The sequence below is a fragment of the Chlamydotis macqueenii genome, chromosome Z, assembly GCF_036417535.1.
Source record: "Chlamydotis macqueenii isolate bChlMac1 chromosome Z, bChlMac1.mat, whole genome shotgun sequence".
Classification (NCBI taxonomy): domain Eukaryota; kingdom Metazoa; phylum Chordata; class Aves; order Otidiformes; family Otididae; genus Chlamydotis; species Chlamydotis macqueenii.
This window is the reverse complement of record NC_141593.1, coordinates 23,497,747-23,521,777: the sequence shown is the minus strand read 5'-3', so window position 1 is coordinate 23,521,777 and position 24,031 is coordinate 23,497,747. Positions and strand designations below refer to the sequence as shown.

General features: G+C 36.8%; 1 protein-coding gene across 7 annotated transcripts in view; it reads right to left on the bottom strand.

The window, feature by feature from the left end:
* The window catches only part of TENT2 (terminal nucleotidyltransferase 2), a 43,366-nt gene extending 19,804 nt beyond the window's left edge, over window positions 1–23,562 (bottom strand). For 4 of the 7 annotated variants that reach the window (XM_086770605.1, XM_086770610.1, XM_086770612.1 and 1 more), the window contains exons 1-11: window positions 23,430–23,562; window positions 20,936–21,124; window positions 20,188–20,313; window positions 18,441–18,690; window positions 17,178–17,292; window positions 16,968–17,059; window positions 16,106–16,172; window positions 9,800–9,869; window positions 6,803–6,879; window positions 3,547–3,675; window positions 1,663–1,706 (exon numbers count right to left, since the gene is read on the bottom strand). In XM_086770605.1, the coding sequence (XP_086626731.1) occupies window positions 1,663–1,706; window positions 3,547–3,675; window positions 6,803–6,879; window positions 9,800–9,869; window positions 16,106–16,172; window positions 16,968–17,059; window positions 17,178–17,292; window positions 18,441–18,690; window positions 20,188–20,313; window positions 20,936–21,087 (1,122 nt within the window). In that variant the 5' untranslated portion in view covers window positions 21,088–21,124; window positions 23,430–23,562. Of the gene's footprint in view, window positions 1–1,662; window positions 1,707–3,546; window positions 3,676–6,802; window positions 6,880–9,799; window positions 9,870–16,105; window positions 16,173–16,967; window positions 17,060–17,177; window positions 17,293–18,440; window positions 18,691–20,187; window positions 20,327–20,935; window positions 21,125–23,108; window positions 23,128–23,429 lie in introns of those variants that run through there. The other 3 variants (XM_086770607.1, XM_086770606.1, XM_086770609.1) reach the window with 3 other exon arrangements.
* Window positions 23,563–24,031: the final 469 nt, after the last annotated feature.

Below are 24,031 nucleotides of genomic sequence, written 5' to 3'. Positions count from 1 at the left end.
TTTTGATTTGGTTTTATAGTAAGCATGTATAAAACGTTCTTTTTATTTTATTAGCAATCCTGGAATATTTAGTCTGCCTTCCAAAGCACGGTAACTAACAACAAAAAAAAGTAAATATGGTAAAAAAAAAAATGTTATTCTTACAGCAGTGTTCTAGAAATACAGGAACATGCAAGTGATTTACCACTTTCACATGACACAAGATAAAACCTTGCATTTAGTACAAATTCATTAGATTTTTCATCTTATGGTTATTGTATACTTTTGCTTCAATAATTTAAGCTATTAATATTTTTATAGTGCTCTGAAGGCCTTTACACAGTTGAAACACTACAAATATAAATGTTTGTGATATTATTAGGAGTCAAAAAAAGTTACCAATTCTTACAGTTGTTTTCTTTAAATTACATGCTACACAAAACAAATTACTACAGCATATGAGCTTTAAGCAAACATAATTAGCAATTTTAGCAATTAAAAAAATCCCAACAGATAAAGCTAAGTGTCCAAGAAATGAAAAACAGCTTCAAATCCCTTTGAGTACTAACAATGAAGAAATTAGAAGGTATATAGTACAGTAAAAAATACGAGGGAAAAGACCATAAAAATTTAGTATAGGTATGTGTATGCCTAAGCAGGTTTACAAAATAAAAATAAAACCGCAGTGTACTATAGCTCAAAGCTTTCTTCTGCATCTCCATTACTTTAATTACCCAAAATAGCCGACACCACAGTATTTTCTCCCTTATGCACAGTGTCATCAGATATTCCCAAATCAGCATTATAGGAAATGTAAGAAAGAACAGCTTTCTGATACTACCTCAGCACAATTATCAGCAACAGTAAAAAAAATCATACATAGACAGGGACACCAAACTATGGTAACTATGAATGAAGAGAAATATAAAAAGTGACACATGACAAGAAAGGTAAGGAGGAAGTATTTTAGGAATTTCTGTAAGTTATAGAACTTATTTACAGAAATAAGAACTGTTCAAGAACTATCTATCTTTAGCTCTTTTGTCCCCAGACAAATATTTAGGAGGGTGGCTCTTATTTGTAGGTAATCTTCCTCAGATTAAGTCTCACTAATTACAGCCCTATCAAAGCATACCAATTCACAGAGAAATTCTCTGGAAATCAACAAGAGTATGATCTGCACATAACAGCAAAGTCCCCAAAAGGCATTTTCTTGTGGGACTGAAGCCCAGTTTTGTAAGGTCTCAAAAGTCTCCTTAGTAAACATGTATCATTCACACTCTGCACTCAGAAATAGCAGGCAACTCAATAGCTGTGGGAAGGTATGGAATTCTGAAACACCACAGTTGGATGGAAAAAACACTACTTAACTACTGAAGAATTAGAAAGTTACAGGTTACACAGGATATTTTCAGGCTAGCATAAAGAGAATTAGGTCAGCAGCTCTCATTAGCACTCATTTCCAACCGTGTGTGAAATCTTCTCATACGTAACAGACTGTTTTCACTAAAGAAATTATCAAAAGCAGCAAATACACTAACATAAGTGTGAAAAAGGTTATCAATGACCAGGCTTACAGACTGTGTTTAATTTAATCCATTAGAGATACTTAAGAATTCATATATTTTAGATAAGCAGCTTCATACACATATATGGTGTAGTAAATTCATAAGAAACACTTACTGGGTAATTTTTTTGGAGGGATGGAAGGATGGGCTCAGCTAGGGCTAAAAAAAAAAAAAGTTTAAAGTTGCTTTGATTCATGTAATTCACAGGAAACAATATCATACCAACTACATCAAAAGGTTGGACTGCAATTCCATCTTAAAAATATCTATCAAGAACTTCACTCTCATGCATTCTGTAAAATAAGTTATTCAGCAAATACTTCTATTACTATATTTTGTATATAGTAGTATAAGGACTTCACTCAGCTAAAGGAAGCTGTTACTAAGATACTACTATTTGTAGAAGACATGAAAAATTCTACAGCAGCTGGATATGACTTCACTTTAAAAATTAATGATAATTCATGGCTGTAAGAAACTTGTCTAGATTCCCTAAAGAAGAAATTAGAGCTTCACTCATTTTTGTTTTCCTACATCTAGTACAATATGATTCTATCACAGCACAGAAGTCTCCAGATACTGCAAAAGTACACATTCTTCAGCTGTGAAGTATTATATACTGAGTCTCCAAAAGTAACCTGAAGTGCTTAACACACTTGGTAGGCATTGCTAGCGAAATCCTCCTGAAATACATAAATACAGTCTAATGGTGTTAAGTGGTCTACTAAATGGCAAACAGGTCATAAAGACTATGTAGATATTAATGATACTAGTAAACACAAAATGAACTAAGCAGTTGAAACTTTTATGAAGGCCATGGATGGGGAGAGGATCTATTGCACAATACAAATAACTGGGAAAAAAACTTATCTCCCAGGTTAGGTGGTCCTACAGACAGACAGAAAAAAAAGCCTGAAGTATTCACATCCCACTCAAGACTTAGGGCAGCTACAGAACTGTTAAGAGTACTCCTCATATTAAAGGTTTAACATCATGTCTTCAGCATGTTTGTTTTTTTTTAAAAAAAAAAAAAAAAATTGGTCTACATAATTCACTAAGGAGAATGATAATTACTTAGAATCATAGGATATTTGGGTTGGAAGGGCCCTTTAAAGGTCATCTAGTCCAACCCCCCTGCAAGGAGCAGGGACAAGTTCAGCACACAGAACTTTGACTTGGGACTTAATTCACACCCCAGACAAGGTCTCACAGGGATGAGATGTAACAGAAGCGTGGACTTCCTCTAACGAAAGAAAGAAATAGGGGGATAAGCTCATTTCAGTCTATTCCTTGAGAACACTTCTGGACCACATAGGTTTCCTGAATTCTCAACAGGGATCCTTAGATTCTCAGGTGAAGCTCTCCAGCTCCATATAGATGTTCAATGTTTCAGTATATTCAAGTCACAAGAAAAGATATTGCCACGGGTAGTCAAACATCCCAATTTCTAATGGTCTTTGACATCTGTCACAGAAGACGGTAATCAGTGGAAAAATCTAATCACATAGTAGTGGATTCTTGCATGTACATATCCACCATGTTCAGTCCTTTGCTCCTCAGAAGACAGAAAAATGACCCCACAACATTTGTTGTCCCTTTAAATTTTCTTGAAGGTCCCCAATAAAAAACAAGCACAAAACCCCCAAGCCACACCCAAAACCCAAACCAAAACCCACTGAAATTGTTATGTTTAAGTTTTCCCCTTTATTATAAGGCATATATTTGTTAACTAGAGCTTGAGTTTATTTTGTAGTTACATAGTGTCCTGCAGTTACATTAATTTTTTTTTTTTAACCTTTTTAAAGCTGTTAACTCTGCCTCCAAAGAAGAGGTCCACTTGTTAAAGAAAAATGCAACACTAAGGAGGAGTAAACCCACTTCATTTTCAGATTTTTCTGTGTGAAAGATGACTCCTGCTGGTGTTTAATTTTATTAATTGGAAAACTACACAAATATAAACTTAAAAGGGACAGTTTCAATACGTAAAAAAAATACTTACTCTGTAAATAGTGCAAAACCATCAATACAAGACTATAGCTGCTTAAAGTACCACGACTGGCATCATTTATGTCATGAAAACTCGCCCACTTCTTAACAACAAGTACTAATGGACGAACTCGACTCTCAACTGCAAGTAAAATAAATACGTCTCAAAAAAAGTACATTTATCTAGACAGTAATCAATCAACATTTGTTCTTACTCGATCTACATGATACTTTTGTATTCTAAGGTCACCTTCTGCAACAATTTTATAGAATTCACTTAGTTATTCTACAACTACTATCCATCTTATAAAAATCAGAAAAAAATACTTGCATTTGAAAAGTCTTTTGAGTAGTAAGATCCGCAGACATATTACAAGGGTACATGCAGATAAGACAAAACTGGATGCATCTGTCAATGTAGCAGTGTCACATTCTACTTTTAAGTTCTCTCCAGTTCATTGTACTAATTTTTCCTGAATTAACTTGCTGCCAGGACACATCATTTTTTGTTAAATCAAGACACATGCTTTTCATTAGAAAAGACATAAATACAGTCATATTCCAAGTATGATCTTCTGAACTTCTAGGGAATATAGATATCCTTCTAATTAAGGTAGTAATGTGTTGTAGGGAGATGTCAGTCACCACCACCTCCTAGGGATCTTGCAGCTTACTTAATTTATTATTTGCAGATACCTGGAAGCAGATCAAGTCAAGTCAAGTGCCCTATGTTGGCCTTACAGTGCCTTATATCTTCTGGAATATCTTTTCTAAACTGACAACACTGCACTAAGTTTTGTATTCTGCACATCAGGACAGCAGTGTATCAACAGGTAATCACTTCATGCAGGACCACAGACATCCTACAACAGCACCAGTTAGGGTACTCTCTGTTATTCTGAAAATCCTATCAAGCATGTGATTTTATCACAACCTCTTCACACTGGTCCAGCACATATGCCCCTGTAAGTGGTACTCCTTTTCTCAGCATCAATGTCCTGATCTGGAAGACCTTTTAGAAACAACAAAACTCCTTCCCACCAGTCACCTCATTCCTGACATTATTCACCAGTGGGTAAGCTAAAAAAATATAACTATTAGTACCCTGTGAGATGTAGAAGAATTACTGTATAGACATCATATGAACATGCATTAACTGAAACAAGATTTTTCCATGACAGAAAAATGCAAATAGGCTCAAATTCAAATGAGACACTTTTGTGTGTGCATGTCACAGTAGAAAAGATCTCTTTTTAGTTGACCCTACTCTGAGATAAGGTTTTCTGTCTCCTAGTGCCTGTAATTAATATATAACAAAGTTAGTGTGCAACATGGCCAGCAAACTTTTCCTGATACACTTTCATCAGTTAATAAGCTACTCCCTTAAGAAAATGCTCAGTAATGTCATTTGCTCAGAGGTCCAGCTACCACTAATTGAAAAATACGTACCATCAATTGCTGATTTAATTGCAGACATGCCTCCTTAGTCAAACAACCGATAACACAACATCATAGACTTCAGGTTTTAGCTCTGCTTAATCTACCTACATTTTCTGTGGACATTCTATTTCACTTTGCCATATCATCTTTGATGTTTTCTACAGCACCTATGCACCAACACAGAAGGGCCGATTTCAAAATGACACAAGAGCATCTACAGAAATACTTATGATTTTCTTTTCTTTAATCATGCTCACTAAACCAGTCTCTTGTTTGCCTGCGCATCTGATTTGTTCTAATGAAACAAAGAGACCCTTACATCTTCCCCATGAGATGTAATTTGATCTTTTTTTTTTCCTCCCATGCAGGGTGAAGCCCTTCAGCCACAAATTTAAGTGAGCAGGCTAATGCTTTTAATGCTACCCACCCTGGCTGATATGACTTCTAGAAGTACGTAAAGAGACTGTCTAACAAAAGTTCCCATTTACTTTTGTTAGCCTTATGTCATGTGAGAGTTTTCTGGTTCCAAGAAGCCAAGACAGACTATACTTGATACAGTTTGCCTATTTAAGAAGGCCTAGCACATCAAGGAGATAATCTTTTCCATCACAAGTCTCCCTTAGCTACTAACTCACTCCTTGACCTCAAGAAAATAACAGTATTTATACTTCATCAGGAGAAAAAGTTAGTTTTGCTGGCCTTATAAAAGCAGGCATCAAGGCAGAATGGAAGAATAGGTGGGACGCTAGGAGCCCTTCCACTGCTCTTTTCACATCCGGACACTTGTCTGCTCCACAGTGATTTGCTGAGAGGGATAAGGGAAATCTGTGGCAGAAGTTATGAACAAGTATATCAACAGTAGACTTGGTCAAGTGACCCCTCACCTATAGCTGCGAGTGACACAGATTATTTCCCTAACCTTTTAAGCTTGGAAGGAAATCCTTCTCCAGACATACACCTTCCTGGATGTATAAAGAAATTATAGTTAACCAACTGATCCAGGACAAGTTGTAGACTCTCCTAGTAACATGAATATGGAACACAAACTACTCGGACAGAAATATTAGTTAAAAATAACTAATAAAGGTAACTTCTACTGATAACTTCCTACCCTAAATAGAAAGGAATTACTGTATGCAAGAACTGAAGAAGGTGGTAAATGCAGAACTGCAAATGGATTAGCCTGAGATCCACTCCTTATGTATTTATCTGCCAATAAGATTGCGAGGCTAAGTAAGAAAATGTTAGTTTAGCACTAAGAGTGCTGTTCTTTTTACTTCCCCTTCAGAAGTCTGTTTCATAATCTCTCCCTAAGATGCAAACTCCTGAGGAGACACAAACCAGTTTTGTTTTGCAGTTACTAAAAAAACTGAAGCAGTATCTTGGATTTTCGATGGAAGGACTCTTGTCCTATGTAACAGCATACAGACACAGCTAACTATCAGCCACACATACCTACCAGTGGCTGTAAGGATATAAAAGAAACTGGAGATTATATCACTAGATAATCATTAGTGTAATGATCTCAATATCTGCAGAATACTGAAGCAGCCCTTGTAGCAGATACGTGGACCTTAAAACAAAGAATCTTTGTTATCTTCTGAATATTACAATATTCAATTAAAAACATACCTAGCCAATATATAACTTTTCTCCATATATTTAGAGTGAGCAACAAGTTGTTATCTTAAGGCTATTTAATGCAGCTCATTAGGTAGTTACATATATAGCAACCTAATATATTAACTGAATTTAATAGTCTATCAACACCAAATTACAAATTTTAAACCTAAAGTTTATAGAAATAAGAAAATACATTAAAAACTTACTGTATGCATAGGTTCTCAGAAGGAATGTATTTCTTATTCCTACAATATTGTTTACATTCAAGTCAAACTCCACACAGCTATTGGGGAGGAGAAAAGAAAAAGAATCAAGCATCATGGTATTCAGTTTCAGAATATTTATTACCTGCTAGTGGCAGAGGTGGAGAAATCTAACGTTAAGATAATACTCTAGAAACTTTCTTCAAAAGAGAGTTTTGATGATGTGATTTCTACTCTGGTTTTGTTCATAGTACTTGAATGGCTTATAGACAGATAGCATTTGCCTGAATATTCCTTTGGATTTTCTTGAATTATTGATGGGGAACATGGACTTGGAATTTATTAAACTGGACAAAACACATTGATTAGATGCCTACAAAAGGTTTTTGACATAATTAACTACATTAAATCATTGTTTGCATCAAAAATATTACCTAATTTTAAACCTCAATTAATATCAAGCATGACTTTTTAGATGTTTTAAGAGCATAGTACATAACAGCACAGGAAATAAATCTTGTTAATTAATTAAAGGCTTGTCTGGTCAGCATTGGAATTGTTTCCAGCATTGGAATTATTTCCTGGGAAAGACTACAAAAAAATAGACAATAATCTTTAAGCGCAGTGGATCTTCCCTTACTGTTATAGCACTAAAAAACTCTTTAAGATGAAAAGGAGAACAAACACAAACTGAATGCCTTCTCGTTCACTAAGTCGAAGTAAGTGCGAAATGGCAATTTTCAGGTATACATGGACCACTGACAACACATCATAGATACCACTCATTGAATTCTACCGTCTTCTCCAAGCAGCCAGGCATCAAGAAAACTAGCTTTCACATGAAGCTTGCTGTGTTTAGCCCTGGATTTTGGCTAAAACAAGCTTAGTGCCCTGGGCTTAGAATATCCAATCAATTTTTCAAGATCTCTGTGAAAAAAATGAATGAGTGTGCATGTATGTATATGTATGAGGTTATGAAAGACAGATGTTGGTAAGAGATTGGAAAGAGACAGATGATTAAATAAAAAGACAAAATATGAGTAGAGAAGACAGGTTATGTAGGAGAAAAATAACTGGAAAGTGAAAAAAAAAAAAGAGAAAAGAAAAAACCCAGGGAAAAAAAAAAAGCCAAAAAACAAAAACCACCCCAACCAAAAGACCAAAACCCCCAATCCAAAGGCATGTCATTCCTCCCTGCTTCCCTCTTCCAGAAAAGCAACACAGGAAACCAAACGGTGAATAGTACTCTTTTTTTTTTCTCTGAAGAATGTAATGGGCAGCTTTTAGTTTAAGAAGATTATACTTTGATTTAGTAGGAAATAAAGAATTCTTTAAATCCTATCTGTAAAGTACATGAATATCATGACTGTTACTTCTTTTTTTGCAAGTGACTGTAGTATGGACTATAAATGCTTACAAAGAGACTTCAATCTTCTGACATAATCACTTCCATACTTATGGTTTCTTTTTAAAGTTTATTTTCTGATTTTAAATTGGAAAAAATATTCTTGCTATAACTCCATTATTTATTTAACATTTGTACTGGGAATTTACCATCTAGTGTATCTACGAAAAGACTAGCATTGTTATATGTAGCTAAATCATTTAACCTGAATTTTAGCTTGACAAGCACAGGAGAAATGATCTTCTATACTGTTAGAGGAGAAAGTTACTAGATAAAAATTATTCACATTTTTAAAAGGTTGGCAACTATACAGAGGTAAATATGGGTTTAGGTGAAAATTTAAAGCAAAAACCCTAACAAGTGTTACATAATCTCATAGAATCTTTAAGGTTGGAAAAGACCTCCAAGATCATCAAGTCCCACCACCAACCTAGCACCACCATGTCCACTAAGAATCGTGGTGTATCTCAGATGAATGGTCTTGCATCTCACATGTAAGAAAATCTTACGTGGATGGTACTTTTTAGCTCAAATTGTAAACGTGACAGATTCAGTTTCATCACGGCAGAGTTTCTGCCCTGATAAAGGCAGAACGTGATATGCTTTTTTAAAGAGAGGCCAGAAAAGTGGGCTTGTTAGATTTTAAAAGACAGAGACAGGGTCACAAAATTTTAGAAGCATACAGGTAGTATAAGATCGTTAGATACAAGAGAGTTGTTCAAAGTCCTATTTACAAAAAATAGTTAAGCTATGTTCTTACATGAAGGTGACACACAAGTCTTAGAAAATCTAAGCCCATAAATATAGGTAGATTTTAACATTACTCAGACTCCCAACTAATTTGAGTGCTTTGCAGTTTTTTTCCCTCTGTCAGATACTTTTATCACACACAATAAGAAACACATAGTCCTCTCTCCTAGTACAGCCCTCTTGATTCATTTTCAGTCTTCATAACGAAGACACAATTAATACAGTAACATACAACGCATCCCCTTCTCTCCAGTTACTTCCATCTTCTAAAAAAAGGTCATAAAATTAGTACCTAACACTGTGAACATGTAAGACTACTTTGTTAAACACAGAATACTTCCCTAAAGAGAGAATATACTCTTCTAAAATTAACAAAAAAAACCCATTTTCATTACAAAAACATTGTCACAAGAAACTAAAGTGTGTTTTAGTGTTGTTTGTACAGTGTAAATGCTATTAGTTAGTCCTTAAGTAGCTCAATAGTTATGTTTGCACACAAAGCAAAATTATCTTTCACAGCAGTTTTCTTCCAACCGTTGCTGTTCTGTCATAAAACATTTGTTAACTGAAGTCCACTATGTATAAATAACCCATAGAAATACATGATGTACTGCTCCTAATTCACATCACAGAAACTAAACAGCATCTCAACCACAAGGTGTTTCAGGCCATCAAGGAAGTAAGCTGACTGCCACTGCAGGCTAGCTGTACAAGTGTGCAATACAACTATAGTACAACAAAAATAAACAAAGCATGACTTTGACAGACTACTCATATGGACAGTACATATACAGAGTACTTTCCTGTGTCAGAGTCCAAAAACTGATGTTGAAGAGAATACTTGCCTGACTTTATCCCTGAACTTCACTATTGGCACTTTTGCTCGAATCAGCTGAGGTCGCTCAATGTAGTTTGCTGAAAGGGAGAAAAATATGCAACTAAGTTTCATCTAAGATGCTGATCTTAAAATAGGATCCTAAAGTGGAGTCATATTGACTGATTTATAGGAAACAGTAGCTTATTAAATCTAGCAAAAGTATTCTCAGAAGAGTTGTGCTAAGTAACCTTTAGCAACTGTGGAAAAAAAATGCACTAAAAGAGAAAAACGTTTAGTGGAAGATTTTTCTACGGAAAGTATATTCAAGACATTTGAATGTAACGAATGCAGTTCTACAATGCTTTCACTGAGCAATACTTTTAATAGAAATGCTGAATAGTTACAACTAAGGTTCAAAAAGAAGGGAGAGAGAACATACCTATCCAGGATGGTCTGACACTTAAGCCCAGCACTACACTATAGCAACAGGCGCATGATCCACTGCCTACTTTTTAATTGCGTCTAGTTTGCTTAGAGTTGAAAGCATACATTTCACTGCTCAAAAATACTAACATAATTGTATCTTCACTATGCACTGATTATGCTTAAAACTTCCTTTAAAAAACTGTTTATTTGACTGACAATGTACTTAGCAAGAAATAAATTTCCTATCAAATTGTTACTGAAAGCAGAACACCACTTTCCATTGCAGATGGGATAAGCTTTATTTGCCTTTTGCTTTAATGGTATATGACAGGCAATAACTAAACAACCACAGGATAATTACCCACATAGTGCAGACACACAGGCTCAATGCCAGATCATCCAAATCCAAATATACTAAGCTCTGCTAGACTCGTATAGTGCCACCAAACGCACCTTTGCACTCAGCTTCGCAAAACTGTTGCGTCAGTCCTATTATCTGTGATTTCCCTACTGTTGATGGTATCTCAGGCTATATTTAGTAGTTGCCCATAATCCTGAATCAGAAAGGCGTCCAAGAAAGTAATGAAAAAGACAAACAAAACCAGAACGTGTAGGTTACATTACGTGAATATGGGCAAAAAGTACCATTTTATTAATTTCTTCTCTTGCAAAATCTAGGGCCATTTGAATTTACCCATATGTAACATCATACATTTCCCCCTTGCTCCCATAAATTAATCTCAAATTAGCACAAATAAATATGTCAAATCTAGAAGTAATACAGACTAAAAATAACCTTTAAAAAAGGCTGACCTTCACCTTTGAGGGGAGGGAAGAGGTGTTTCTATCAGTTTGGATAGCAACTTCGATTAAACAATGTCATCTCCATTGCATTTTGATGACAACTTCACATTTGGTAAAACTCTACTGTGCAACATTTAATTATAACAAATTTTACTCTTTTTTTTTTTTGAGACTTTCTAAGAGCGTTTTATGGATACGCATGTTTAGACAGATTTGATGTGGGGTAATCCTTTATCCAAATTTGAATACGTTGGATAATTCTAAGCAACACTCAGACTGGCACTCAAAAAAAAAAAAATCTTATTATTTACTAATTTTAAAGTAAAAGTCTTACAGAACTAATCCATGTTCACTGAACATACAATCTAATACAATCTACATAAATGTCCCCACTTTCTAGCTGCACCTGCAGACACATTAAAGCATCCCTCCTCCAACATCCCAGAACACTTTTAAAGCGAAGCTATAAAGCATATAGAGCTCTCTGCCTTCTTTCTTTTCACTAGCAAATTCAAGACAAAGATGCTCGAAACATCAACACATGGTAAACAACGGTAAGTAACTATTTGCCTGCTATAACAATTCAACTTTCCTCACTATGACCTTTCTCAAGTGCTTTTCAGAAGTTGACTGAATTCACTCTAGTGCCAATCCACTGCCAAACACACTCTTGTCTGCAAATGCCTCCCAACACTTGATGGATGCTTGTGCCAAATTAGTTGGCAAAGGAAAAAAAAAAATCCCAAAACATAATCCCAATCTTTTTCCAAGGTGAAACAAAGCAAAGAGGACATGTTAGAAGGTAGTAAGTTGGTTTCTTGGTTTACACCAATCACTCTGTTAACAGAATCTCTACTGTACATTAGGTTGTCACACATACAAGGGAAGAACCAGTCACAAACACAGGATGTGGAATTCTGAAATACATACAGGTTGAGTAAGTGCCTTAGTAAACTGACTATCTGACCTTGAAGCTATGACCAGAGGGGCTACACCAAAATACTTGTAAAAAATTCCACATAGCTGCTCCACAGTTTTGGGCATGTCTTTGAAAAGGTCACAAATGTCACTTCAGCTGCAGTGAAAAAGAACATAATCACTTCAAAAAAGAATAAGTACCGTTTCATAAATAATGTATTAATGCAGAATTTCAGATTAAACATCTTCAGTCTCTCTTTTGGTTTACAGAAAGAGAGGTTAAGCAATCATACAAAATATTAATCCCAAACATGGAATATGCCAAAAAGATCTTTGGCATTGTGTACATGCAGCCTGCTCTTATTTACAGGCTTATACTATAGAAAGAAAAACCGGGCAACATAGCAAGCTGAGTCCAGAGTCATGAAGAATCCAGGGGCATACAACCCACCACAAGATAAATTAATTGTTGATATTTGGAATTCACTCATTCACCTGCATAGTCCTTCAAGGTCATTCATTTGAGTTCAAGTTCCCTTGCTTGTTCTAGCTGTTGTACGTTCCCCACTAGACAACCATTACTGATATTCTAGTCTCAACACTACCACATCTCTTTGTATAAGAAAAGAAGTTATTTGTTATTTACTCAGATAGTAAACACCAGTCAACCCAGTACTACTAAGTTGTTTTTCAAATGAATCCTGCCTAGATAAATCTGGAGAAAGTAATCAGTTTTGCATTTACTCTCTTGGATTACACTCTCTTTAATATGTTGTAACAGTTATCACCCCAAACTAATGTTTTGTATTTCACATTGCTAGAAGACATTGGCTTGGGCATACAATTTTGAAAATGTTAGCCAATACTGTAAAAAAATAGATATGTGCAGTTATCTGAGTAAGTAAGTCGAAGAGTTAGACCTACTCTGCTAGTTTTTGAAACAGGAGATACACTACTGCCATCTTTGTAATGCTTTACTCTAGGAGAAACACAACACTAAAAACATCTCACAAATCAGTGAATAAATGTCAGAAGCTTTTTCCTAATTTACACTGTGACTAGACTGCTCAAAAAAAAAGAACACATCTTAATTTCCATCAATATTCTAGATGCAGAATGACAACACAGAAAAGCCTCTGCTCTAAGTCTTTAGATCTGATGGGCTCAAATTCCTTGCTCACATTCGTTACCTTTTGCAAGTCTGAAACTGAAATAAGCTGGAGCTTAAATAAATTCTGAATACATTTTCCAAATCTCCTAGAATGAAACACTAATCTAACAATCACAGTTAAACCGCACATAAAGGATAAAAGAGATGGCACTTAATGTTCTGAGGATGATTTGCCTAAAGAAAGACAAATTGTGAAAGAGACTGCTTTAATCTGCATTTGGAATGCTTCCTAATATATCAATCAATCATAAAATTAAGGTAAAATAAGCAGAGCATCATACTCTTCTTGCAGCCCTTATTTTGGAATGTACAGGAAAATGTTCCTGTACATTCCAAAACATTCCAATACACAGGAAAATGTTCCTGCAATGACAGAGTGGAAGAACAAAGAGGAAGATGTTATGAGAGGCACAGCTAGAAAAAACTTCTCCCAAATTTCTGAACTGAAATGATCTGGAAGAAGGTTTAAAAAGCTCTAGAACATTACCTATACCACAAATCTCTTCATTATTTCTTTTTGTCCTTTAACTCTTTCACAAAACTAGCCCAAGAATTTTCTTTTAAGTAATATGTTATCTTCCTTCTCCTTCTTGTTTCTCTCACACCTTGGCACATACTTTATCAGATTTCATGTCTGGCCCAAACTATGTTTATTTTCATTCTCTTGTGTGAAGCAAGGAACACATTTAATGACAGCTCACACACTTGTGGAGAACATGCTACAGTCATTCTTCTACAGAAGAAAGAAAGAAGGAAATATATAACTAGTATTGTCAAAGAGGGATTACCTTAAGATTACAGGATAGCACCATACGTATTAACTGGACAGCACAAAACTTGTAAAAAAATGATCAGAAGAAGGTTCATACCTTTTAGGTTGTTAAAAAACCACATGAATAAAATATAGAATACTGTTGGAATGAAATTGCAATTCTTAAAGAAGCTTGGTACACTTGCTTGTACACAGCAGCAGCATACACTGTGAATCCTTTAAAAGTCACAAATCTAGAATTCTGGTTCAAGTTGAAGTAATGTCTCAAAAGAATTAGAATTTCTGTAGGCTTTTTCTTTAAATGCATGTATCTGTAGATCCCACCCTTGACTATTAAGTACCAGCTGGCTTCTGAAGACAGTAGAGGATAGGAAATTGCTTTAAAAATTGCAGTTCTAGTAGAAAAAAAAAACTTAGCAGACAGTCTGGAGCTGACAATGAACGGCCATTTCTAAGCACATAAACCTGACTCCATAAACCTGCAGGAGTGCCAACAGGACGCCACTGAAGCACATACTGCTGAGATTGTTCTAGAGATCTATTAGCTTCTGAAGTCTAGCCTGGGGGAACTGCCTTCTTGCCCACAACCAAAACCAACCCACAAGCTATTCTGAAAATATGTATGACAGTATTTATATTTGCCTAGATAAGCTTTAATGAAAATAACTGGGAAACTCTCATTTCAGAATTTCTGAACCTTAGCATAGGTGAGCTACAGTTTGTAAAGAAACTAAATCCAAATGGAGAAACCTATACAGCAAAGCCTTTTCATTTTGAATCAGGTGAACATTTTCAAACTTTTGTCTATTAGTCCTATCCACAGAACATCCATACACAGGCACAAGGACAGATGGCTAGCTATACGAATTGATGCCCATAGCGATGTTAAGATTACAAAGAGATGATCTGAGAGGTCTACATCCCACAACTAAGAGTCTGACAGAAGCGGTAATATCAGCAGTTTTTTGTGTCACCTCACCTTCCAAAGAACATTTTGATTAAATGAAGCTGACCGAAGGTGCTTGCAAGATAACAGAGAATTAGGAAAGCATCAAAAATGAGGAATGACACAAACAAAAGCCTTCAGGGATCACTCCCACACAACCATCATCTCTTTCTGATACTCATATTCCCTGGCAAACAAACTTGATTTTGTCTAAAGCTCTGTCACAGAATACAACCTCTTCAAAAAGGATAAGAGTGATAGTTTATTTAGATGCTTCCTTCCTGATGCCTGAAAACACTATTTTATCACTCTGCTTCTCAGAAAGCACTGGAACAACTTGCATCCTAGGCAAATCCACACTAAGTTCTAGACTCCTTATGCAAACATCAATATACCATAGTAATAAGCCTTAAATATTAGATGCCTATTCTGTGATGGATCTATCAAGTCTCTATCGAAGTGAGCTATTGAAATCTGGGCATGCACGCTTGCCAATGAAGACATTTTGAAGTCTACATTTAAATTCATGTTTTTTTCCTTTTACCATTGCAGGATTGTTCAGAACGGCAATGTAAGGAATAGCATCAAAGAATATATCACAAGTCTGATAAGCAGGGGAACATAGTCATTGATATCAATAAACAACAGGGTCTTCATAATTCAAGGGATGGTACAAAAGCCTCTTTGAAGTAGGAGGCTTTCACATTTAAGTCAAGAACTGCCCATGTGAATTCTTCACCTGAAGGGAGTCTAAACAACTTACAAAAATTATGAATTGACCTGTTTCTCCTATATATGTTGATACTGTCAACATTTAATATTTTCCTCACTAGGCACTAAATTAATTATTTCACTTGTATCAAGGGCCATACTGTCCCTACTGCCCCCAAACAGTCCACTGTGAGTGAGATGTTATTTTAGAAATTCTTGGAGTACTGTCCCCAGGAAGGCACTGCAATCTAAAAGTGTGGTAAGAGTTCACTAACAGAGGTTTCCCAAACGCATAGAAGTTTAGAAGAAATTACTCCCCCCCTAGTTGTGGCCAACAACTCAGAAGTCATTTTAGATGCTACCCATTCTTGAAATCACTAGTTTACAAGGCAACCATTATGTTTCTCTAACTACTATCCATCAGCACCAAGATAAGTAACATTACTAAATATTTACAGGTTTTCTCCAAACAACACTGTGATTGGAAACCAGACAAGATGCAATTACATAAATTAGTTAGAACTGCATCAATATTTCTTCCAGAATTGCCAGTAATCTTACCACCTCACTGTAGCCAGGAACTTACAAAGTTTAGTACTGAAGAGTTTTTGGACTAAGCTGAGTATATGCCTTGCTTCAGTCTTCTGATTTACCTGAAATACGATATTTAAATTAAAGAAAAAAAGTTGGTATCTCTCATCTAGATGTTCCAAGTAAGTACACTTTAAACAAAATTAATTATAAGACATGAACATGTATACCAACACATTCCACAGCCTAGAACGCGTTTAGTGTGGCAAAAGTCAGAGAACAATTCTTATTCAATACGAAAGTAACCATCAGACATTTGCAGATCATAGAAGTTGAGGAAAACCTAGTACCACTTACACAAAAATATCCTTTACTTTCTTTTCAATGATGCTTCAATTCTTTCAAAATTATGCTTTATTTAGAATTTTTTTTTGTTACATCTTTTCTCTCAACCTAAATTCTACTTACAAACATTTTCTCTCACCAAAAATACTTAACATATTTTGCATATAAAATTTCTTCTTATGCTCACTTACTAAAATTAGTGGCTACGAATCTAAATAATGAAGTAAAAAAAAAAAGTATTAATTAAAAGTTGTTCCTGCATCTAAAATGAGTTAAGAGTTCTCTAAACAATTTTCTTAATGATTCTAGGCAATTTACTTCTCTGTTTTGCTGTGCTTTTTTCACTTATGGAGTGAAGATAATACTTAACTTTTGAATGTTTTGTTGGGTTAAAGGGTTTACAGGATTAAACTATTGGGCCCATAGTTCATAGCTATTGTGAGTGCAAAAAAAAATATTATTAATTCAAAAGGATTTCACCATTTGTTTCTCTTTTTAGAATCCAGCCTTATGAAAACACATATATAGTTAAAACAAAGTCTGGTTTTAAATGTATGTTCTAAATTACTTACTGGTTCTTCTTTAACCACCAGGCACAAATCACCATCACTGCTACGAGTGCCAAACCCATTCAGTGAGGACCCAACCAAAAAGAGTCTGCTCTCTGTAACAGAAGAATCACAGAATAAAAACTGATGTGACATATCAGTTTAATAGGAAGGAAGAAGTGAGAACCTGAAGAACATTCAAACTGATACTAAGTAGTAAAATTCAAAACATACTTGGAAAAATTCGCTGAATTTCTCTCTGGAGTTCTGTTCTGCAGAGCTCTTTTCTGTTCAAATCACAGGTCTGTTGCTGACATGCTTGAAACAACTCCAAAACCTGCTGACTTAACTTGACACACACATTCAAAAAGTAAAGATACAGAGAAGTGAACACCCTTTCCTGCTAGAGAAGCAATTACATGAAACACAGAAGACTGCATTAAAAAAAAAAAAAATCCAGCATCATTTCACATGACCTATTCCACTGTCTAGAGTCTTACTGCAGTTGAATTCATATTGAATATATTCCTGGAAGAAATTTCTGCAAAGTTTGAACAAATTTAAATTTGTTCAACCTGTAACAAAATGTCTATCCATAGAAAACATTTTTTCCCGATCAGTGTCTCTGTCTGCAGCCTTTCAGGGAATAAGCAATGAAAGAACAGAGATATCGTCTACTGACTTTAACATCAAGAGTTTGCCTACCAAAATAAATATGAAAACTTAAATAAGTTAGCTTTCTTTTTTTTACCCCATCAGACTACCAAAGAAGTAATTAGATCTTTAGTGTAAAGAGGTATTAACTGTTTCTCTTTCACAGCACGGTTATATGCTATAATCAACAGGCATATTTACACTAAAAAGATCTTCTGTCACATTGATGCAGATAAAGTATGAAGACTGATTAGCCACATGCTTTTTTTTTTAAATTAAAAAAAGACCAAAAAACACAGTTCCATCTCCACTGTCCACTTAAAAAGAAGACATCCTCTTCTATATTCCAGAACAGGTAGGACAGTAACTTTTATGTCCTTCTGGAGAGAAGCAGAGGACATTTTTACAAGTTCAATAGTGTATTTATTCAGAATGGGCTTCTCTCTCATCACTAGGCTGGGGTTTTTTTGGTTTGTTTTTTTTTTCCTTCCCCTCCATCAGGATTCTCTCCACCCCCCCAATCACATGACAAATGGACCAGCTCTCCAATTTCTAATTCCTGGAGCAGACACGTAGGTTTCCTGACATTAGTATGGAAACTAAAAAACACAAGCAAACATCACCCCTATGCCCCAAAAACACTCCAAACCCAAGCACAAGGAGGCTATATAGGCCCACAGTGGCAGCTACATTTATTGATACTCCTTCTAATGACAGCTCAGTGATAGATATCCCATGACACTGTCAAAGCAGCTTGCAGAAATTTTTGTGGTCTCCCATAGCATCACTGGACACTGCCTACTCAGAAGGCAGATGTAAAGTACAGGCATAGAAAGATACTACCTTATCTTTGGCCACAGGGCGTGTGGTTTCTATAGGGTCTGGAGACAAAGTATCTTGCAATCGAGGGACACATCCAGTTGAATCTGGTATGTAATGTGCACGGAGCAGTGGAGATTGAATTGACCCTGGGAAGGAGCGTCTACGTTCTTCTGGTAAAGGCACTGCTTGGTTAACTATAGTTGTTTCAGAATGATGTGAATTAAACCGCTGTCGTTTGACATCAGGTGGAACACTTTGTTCACTTAGTCTCCTAAAAAAAAAAAATTAAAAAAAAATAAAAAACAAAAAAAGGGAGGGTAAGAGTGAGACAATTCCCCTTGTTTGCAATCTCCAATCTATGATTAAAAGACAGTGGCTACAAAGTACAGATATCAATGCTTAATTATATGACTATTTCACTAACAGCAAATACTCTACAGAACAAAAGGTGTGCCCATCCTAGATATTAGGTGAAGTAAACCTGGAATGGGAAAAAGAGAACACACACCTGCAAGAATGCAGCTACCCTTGAAGCAAATTGATGCAACTGCTTTAGAGGAAAGTCTGTAGTAATCAACTGAAACCTAAATGGCAAGTTCAGTTAAGGAGGACATGTCAGAAAGCTGGTCATACTATTTTGGTGACAACATTTTTTTTTTTTATTTGCAGATCCATACAGACTATGTAAGAGTACTTTTCTTTTAAATCAACATAAGTGCAGTGAGAAATTTTGTGAGTTCTGAATACCCAGTGATGAATAAAATAAATTTGGTAGTGAGGAGGGGAGAAAATGAAATTAATCACAACCATTCAAAATGTAGGACTTGTCTGTGATTTAGATTGTACAGACAGTAAACTGTGTAATCTGGGCAAAAAACAAACACTACTCATTTAACAAATTGCACTAATGATTGTATTAAGCTACAGAGGTCATAAACCTAATGTCTTATTTTCAAACACTAGTCTGTATCTGCTTATTAAGTCATTTGTCACAGGAATTCAAATATATTTGAAGTGATACAGTGATCTCACAGACAATCCCTTGGCATCTGAATGTGTCATTAAGAAAAAGTTGTACTGAAACCTCACCAGTGTTTGAAGACTGTGGTCCATCCACAGTAAAGAATAAGAGAGGACATTCATGTTTTGTTTATACATCAAGTATTGCATAAAGTTAGCCAGTATGGAGGTACTCACACATTTTTTTAACTAAAAAGTATGAAATCAAATGTTCACATGTATCAATGAATTAACTATTAATAAAACTACAGTAATTTCTTGTAGTTAGAAAAGCTGGCATCAAAGTAGTTTGTCCAGGGGACCTGGACAAATAGTACTGTTATTAATATTAAAATTTAACTGAAGAGACCTCAAGTCAAAACATTGAGTGTGTAGTCTTACTCTTAACTTGACAAATTAACAGGAATAAAACACTCAATTTATTGACACAAAACCTCTTATAGTCAAGCGCAAACAAACTGTTATAGTATTAAAATAAAATACATAAGTCACAGTTTTGTAAGGCTACAGTTGTTTGAAGAGAAAAGCTACAAATATTAAGTCACCTATGAGTACCAAAATTCTCAAAAGTAGACACTTGAACCCTTTAAAGAGTCATGACATGGCCTGTTTCATTAAAAAAATATTCAGTATTCTTGCAATTTCAAACAAAATTAAAGTTGCACAAGAAATTTACATTAGACAAGAATATACCAATTCACAATCAGTATATTACAAACAAAATTAATCACACACACAAATAACTTACTTTCTTCCTCGAAATGACATGGGCGCATCAGACATATGCGCTGGACTGCCATTTCCATAAGTCACTGGCTGCAGTGTAACAGCTGGAATAGCTGAAAGGTTCCCACTCAAAAGAGTCCTGGAAAGACTACAGTCCATAACTGTTATTCATGTGATAATTAAGATGCTTTTTATGAGTTGGCAGTTTTTCTTAAGTGAACATGAAACTCAGCAAGCCTGTCATTTTTTTCTTAGAAGCAATACATCTGTCTTTCTATCCAAAATGAAGAGATATTTCAGTATATATTTTTCATTAAAAAAATAGGAGATGGTCGTTCTTCACAGCACAGGTGTAAGAAGAGGTTAGTAAACAACTTAAGGTACAGTTAAATTTAAGAGCTTAAAGAACACTGTAGTGTCTTCAAACACAGCCCCAAGAATAGAATTTTCTTCCTCTTCTCATCTCTTCTGTTTCCCCAGTAAACAAATACAACTGAAGATCTTTAAAACTGAACTGTGGATTATCAGCTCTAATCAGTACAATTGCATCTCAAGCATTATGTACAATGCAGGAGAGCATTAAACCTTGCAGGTCACCAACAGAAATGATACAGCTCTGTTTCACATGTAACCTTCATATTTTTTAAAGCTTAATGCAGTTTAATGTTAAAAACAATGAAAAATATCCCCCACCACAGAAATACTACTTTCAAAAGACTGTTAACTCTCTTTTCCAACCCAATTCTCACTATCAAATCTTATGTACTTACACTGCATTCTGAAAATTAAACTGAGTATCAATAATTTGCTGGTGACAGTGAAGGGTAGGTGGTATATGAAAAGGAAGCTTGATGAAATTACTCTGTTGTTGATGTTTTGGAGGGAAGGGTGGACGACCCAAGTTGGAGGAATTTGGGAACATGCTCCTTTCTACTTGAAGTGAACATGTATCCTTTTACCTACATAAAAAGAAAAAAAATCTAAATTAGGCAACAATAAAATCTAGCATATGTTTCCAGAAATAGCTTAAAAGAATTGTGATTGTGGGCTAGTTTTATCTCCTTTCAGGACAAGGCACGAAATAAAAGTGCTATACACTCCTAAGTTTCAAAAGTACTACTTGCTTTACTTATATCTAAAAGTGAATTTTTATTTGCTCCCCTCCATTTTAAGTTTCATTTTAGAAAAATTACACACAAGACAAAACTTTTCATCTGAACGAAAAGTAAGATATTACAGTGGAATATGTTTATTTCAAACATCCCACAATGAGGTTCACAGCACATGGGAAGAAACACTTGACTACATCATAAGAATAGGAAGACGTAGCTGACCATGAACTGTAAGTAAAATGAATTATTTTCTCATGACATGATATGCAAAGAAGCAGCCAGATGACAACAACAATTGGAAAGCAAGCTACTCACGCTTTAAGAATATCATACATATAGTGTTATGTTTGTGCTTACTGAATCCATTCTGTGATAGAAAAAAAAAAGTACACTTACTAGCTTTTAAATTTAAAATTGATTCTAGCACAACTGAGTGCTATTTGATCTTGCATCATTATTGCACTACACATTAGCGGAAAGGTTGCATGAAAAAGAAAATCTTTGCCTCTGTAATAGGTTCAGACTTCACATTGGAAAAAAAGGTATCAGAAGATTTTTAAAAACAGTTATCAGTACTGTACATACTCCTTAGCTCCAGTGAAAACCTGACACTATTTTCAAGTTTCTTCATTTGTTTTTTTTTACATCAGTCTTAAATAACAACCACGCAAACAAAGAAGATATCTGTCAGTGAAAAAGACAGTTGTACATGATTGATGTCAATACTCTGCATATGAGTATCTATCCAGTTACTGAAATACAGGGATTCAAATACAAGAGGAAGAATTTTTTTCAAAGTCATAAGAGCAATGGCAGTATTTCCCTGATTACTACATTAAAACCTTTTAATCAACCCAATGCTTCAGTAAAACAACTGGGAAAAGTGCTGAGAGGTCCACCCCCTGGCATGGAAATCCTATCATCACACAGTAGTCTAAGTTTGGAATAAAATTAAATTATCACTTTTAGGTTCTCTCAATTACTCAACTAAAAAAAAAAAAAAAAGAAATCTCTATATAACATTGTATTAACAGTTACATTAATAGGCATTCTTTCATACACTGAAATAAAACCAGCCATTCCTGACTTTACTGTAGTAAGGTCTCACCATTACCACAGCCTTGAAGTGTTCTTTCACCTACTACTATGGACTGTTGTCATGTTTTAAACTCCTCAGACAGCTCCGACTGTCACTGCAGGCAGCAGCAGCATGCAACAAAGGCAAATAAATACCAAGGAGCTTATTTGCTCTGGTTTGACTTCATTCCTTACTTCATGTGATGACAGCCCACACTAATAAAAACCCAGTACTACCTACAAGGACATTGCTGTTATAGCTCCAAGAAAAAGCTGTCAAGGTTAATGCTCTCACAGTTTTTTCTCTCCTTGTTTTGGGATTTTTTTTTTTTTTGGGGGGTGGGGGGGGCAGTGGTATGTATTAGTTAAAGTTATTTTTGGGATGTTTACTTTCAGTTCTGCTGAAGAAACAAAACTGAATTGCATGACAGAAAGTTACCTGACATTTAATCCGAATGATACTTATGCGCAGTCTAAACTTTTCAATTTCTAGTACAGAGAGGTGATGTTAACTGTTAACATACATCACGCACCTCCAGGCAGCCCAGGCACTCTTAGCATCACACAGTTACGGATAGAATTCATCAGTAACAGAACAGTGTGTCAGTATGCAAGACTGAGTTGCAAAAGCGACGTGCTCTTTTTTATCTCCGAAGCTGCAAATACTAGCAAGAGATGTTATAAATACCAGAAAGAAAAGCAATGAAGGAGTTAATTTCCCAAACTCAAAGCAAAACAGTGTAGTAACAGTCACTGTGACTTCCCGCAGAGATTACCTCTGCGGAACTGACCGCCTTTCTAAACAGAGTTTCATAACCGTTACAATTCAGGCACTCTTGTCCCGTGGGCGCTTTTTCCAAACAAGCGTACACTTTTGGGGGAAAAACACAAGCAAGCGCCGGTACCCCTCCCGCGTGGGCAAGCCCAAGCTCCCGCGGCGACCGGAGCCCCGCCAGCCCCGCTCCCCCACACCCGGCGGCCCCGCGGGAGGCGGCCGGGGCCCTCCTCCGCCTCTTGGGCCCCGACACCCCCTCCTCCCCCCGGCGCCTCTCCCCGCCCCCCCCGGGAGACTCACGCCAGGCCTGAGCGGGAGCAGGCGGGGCGGCCCCGCAGGCGGCACCAGGCGGCACCGAGCAGCCCCCTCGCCCGCGCTCTCCCCCCGGCGGCGCGGGCCGGAAGCGGACAGCAGCTCCTCCAGCTGAGCGCTGCCCTCTCACCCGGATGCAGAGGCGCCAGCAGGAAGTGACGCCTCCGCCGGCTGTGGCACCGCTCCCTCCCCACAGCGCGCCCAGCCTCCCTCCTTAGCCCTAGGCGAGGCGCCGCGCATGCGCAGGGCCGGTCCTGTGGCAGCGCCGAGAGCGCAGGCGTAGGCAGTGGGGGGTTGGCGGCGGTTGCCGCCGGGCGGGCAGCTGGCCGAGGGGCTGGGGGCCGGCCGGCCCGGGGCCAGGGCAGCTGCCCACCGAGGTGCTGGGGGCGCGGAGAGGCACAGGCAGCGCGGCGCGGGGGCGGGGGACAGTGGCCTGTGGCCGCCCCGTTGGTGCGCGACTCTTACCAGGCTGCGGAGGTACCGGCTCGGCCCTGGTGCTGGGCTGCAGCAGCGACTCCACCCTGTAAAGGCAGAAGGCGAAAGCCTGGCCTGACGGCATGTCTTTTCTCTGTCCCCAGCTGTCATCATCC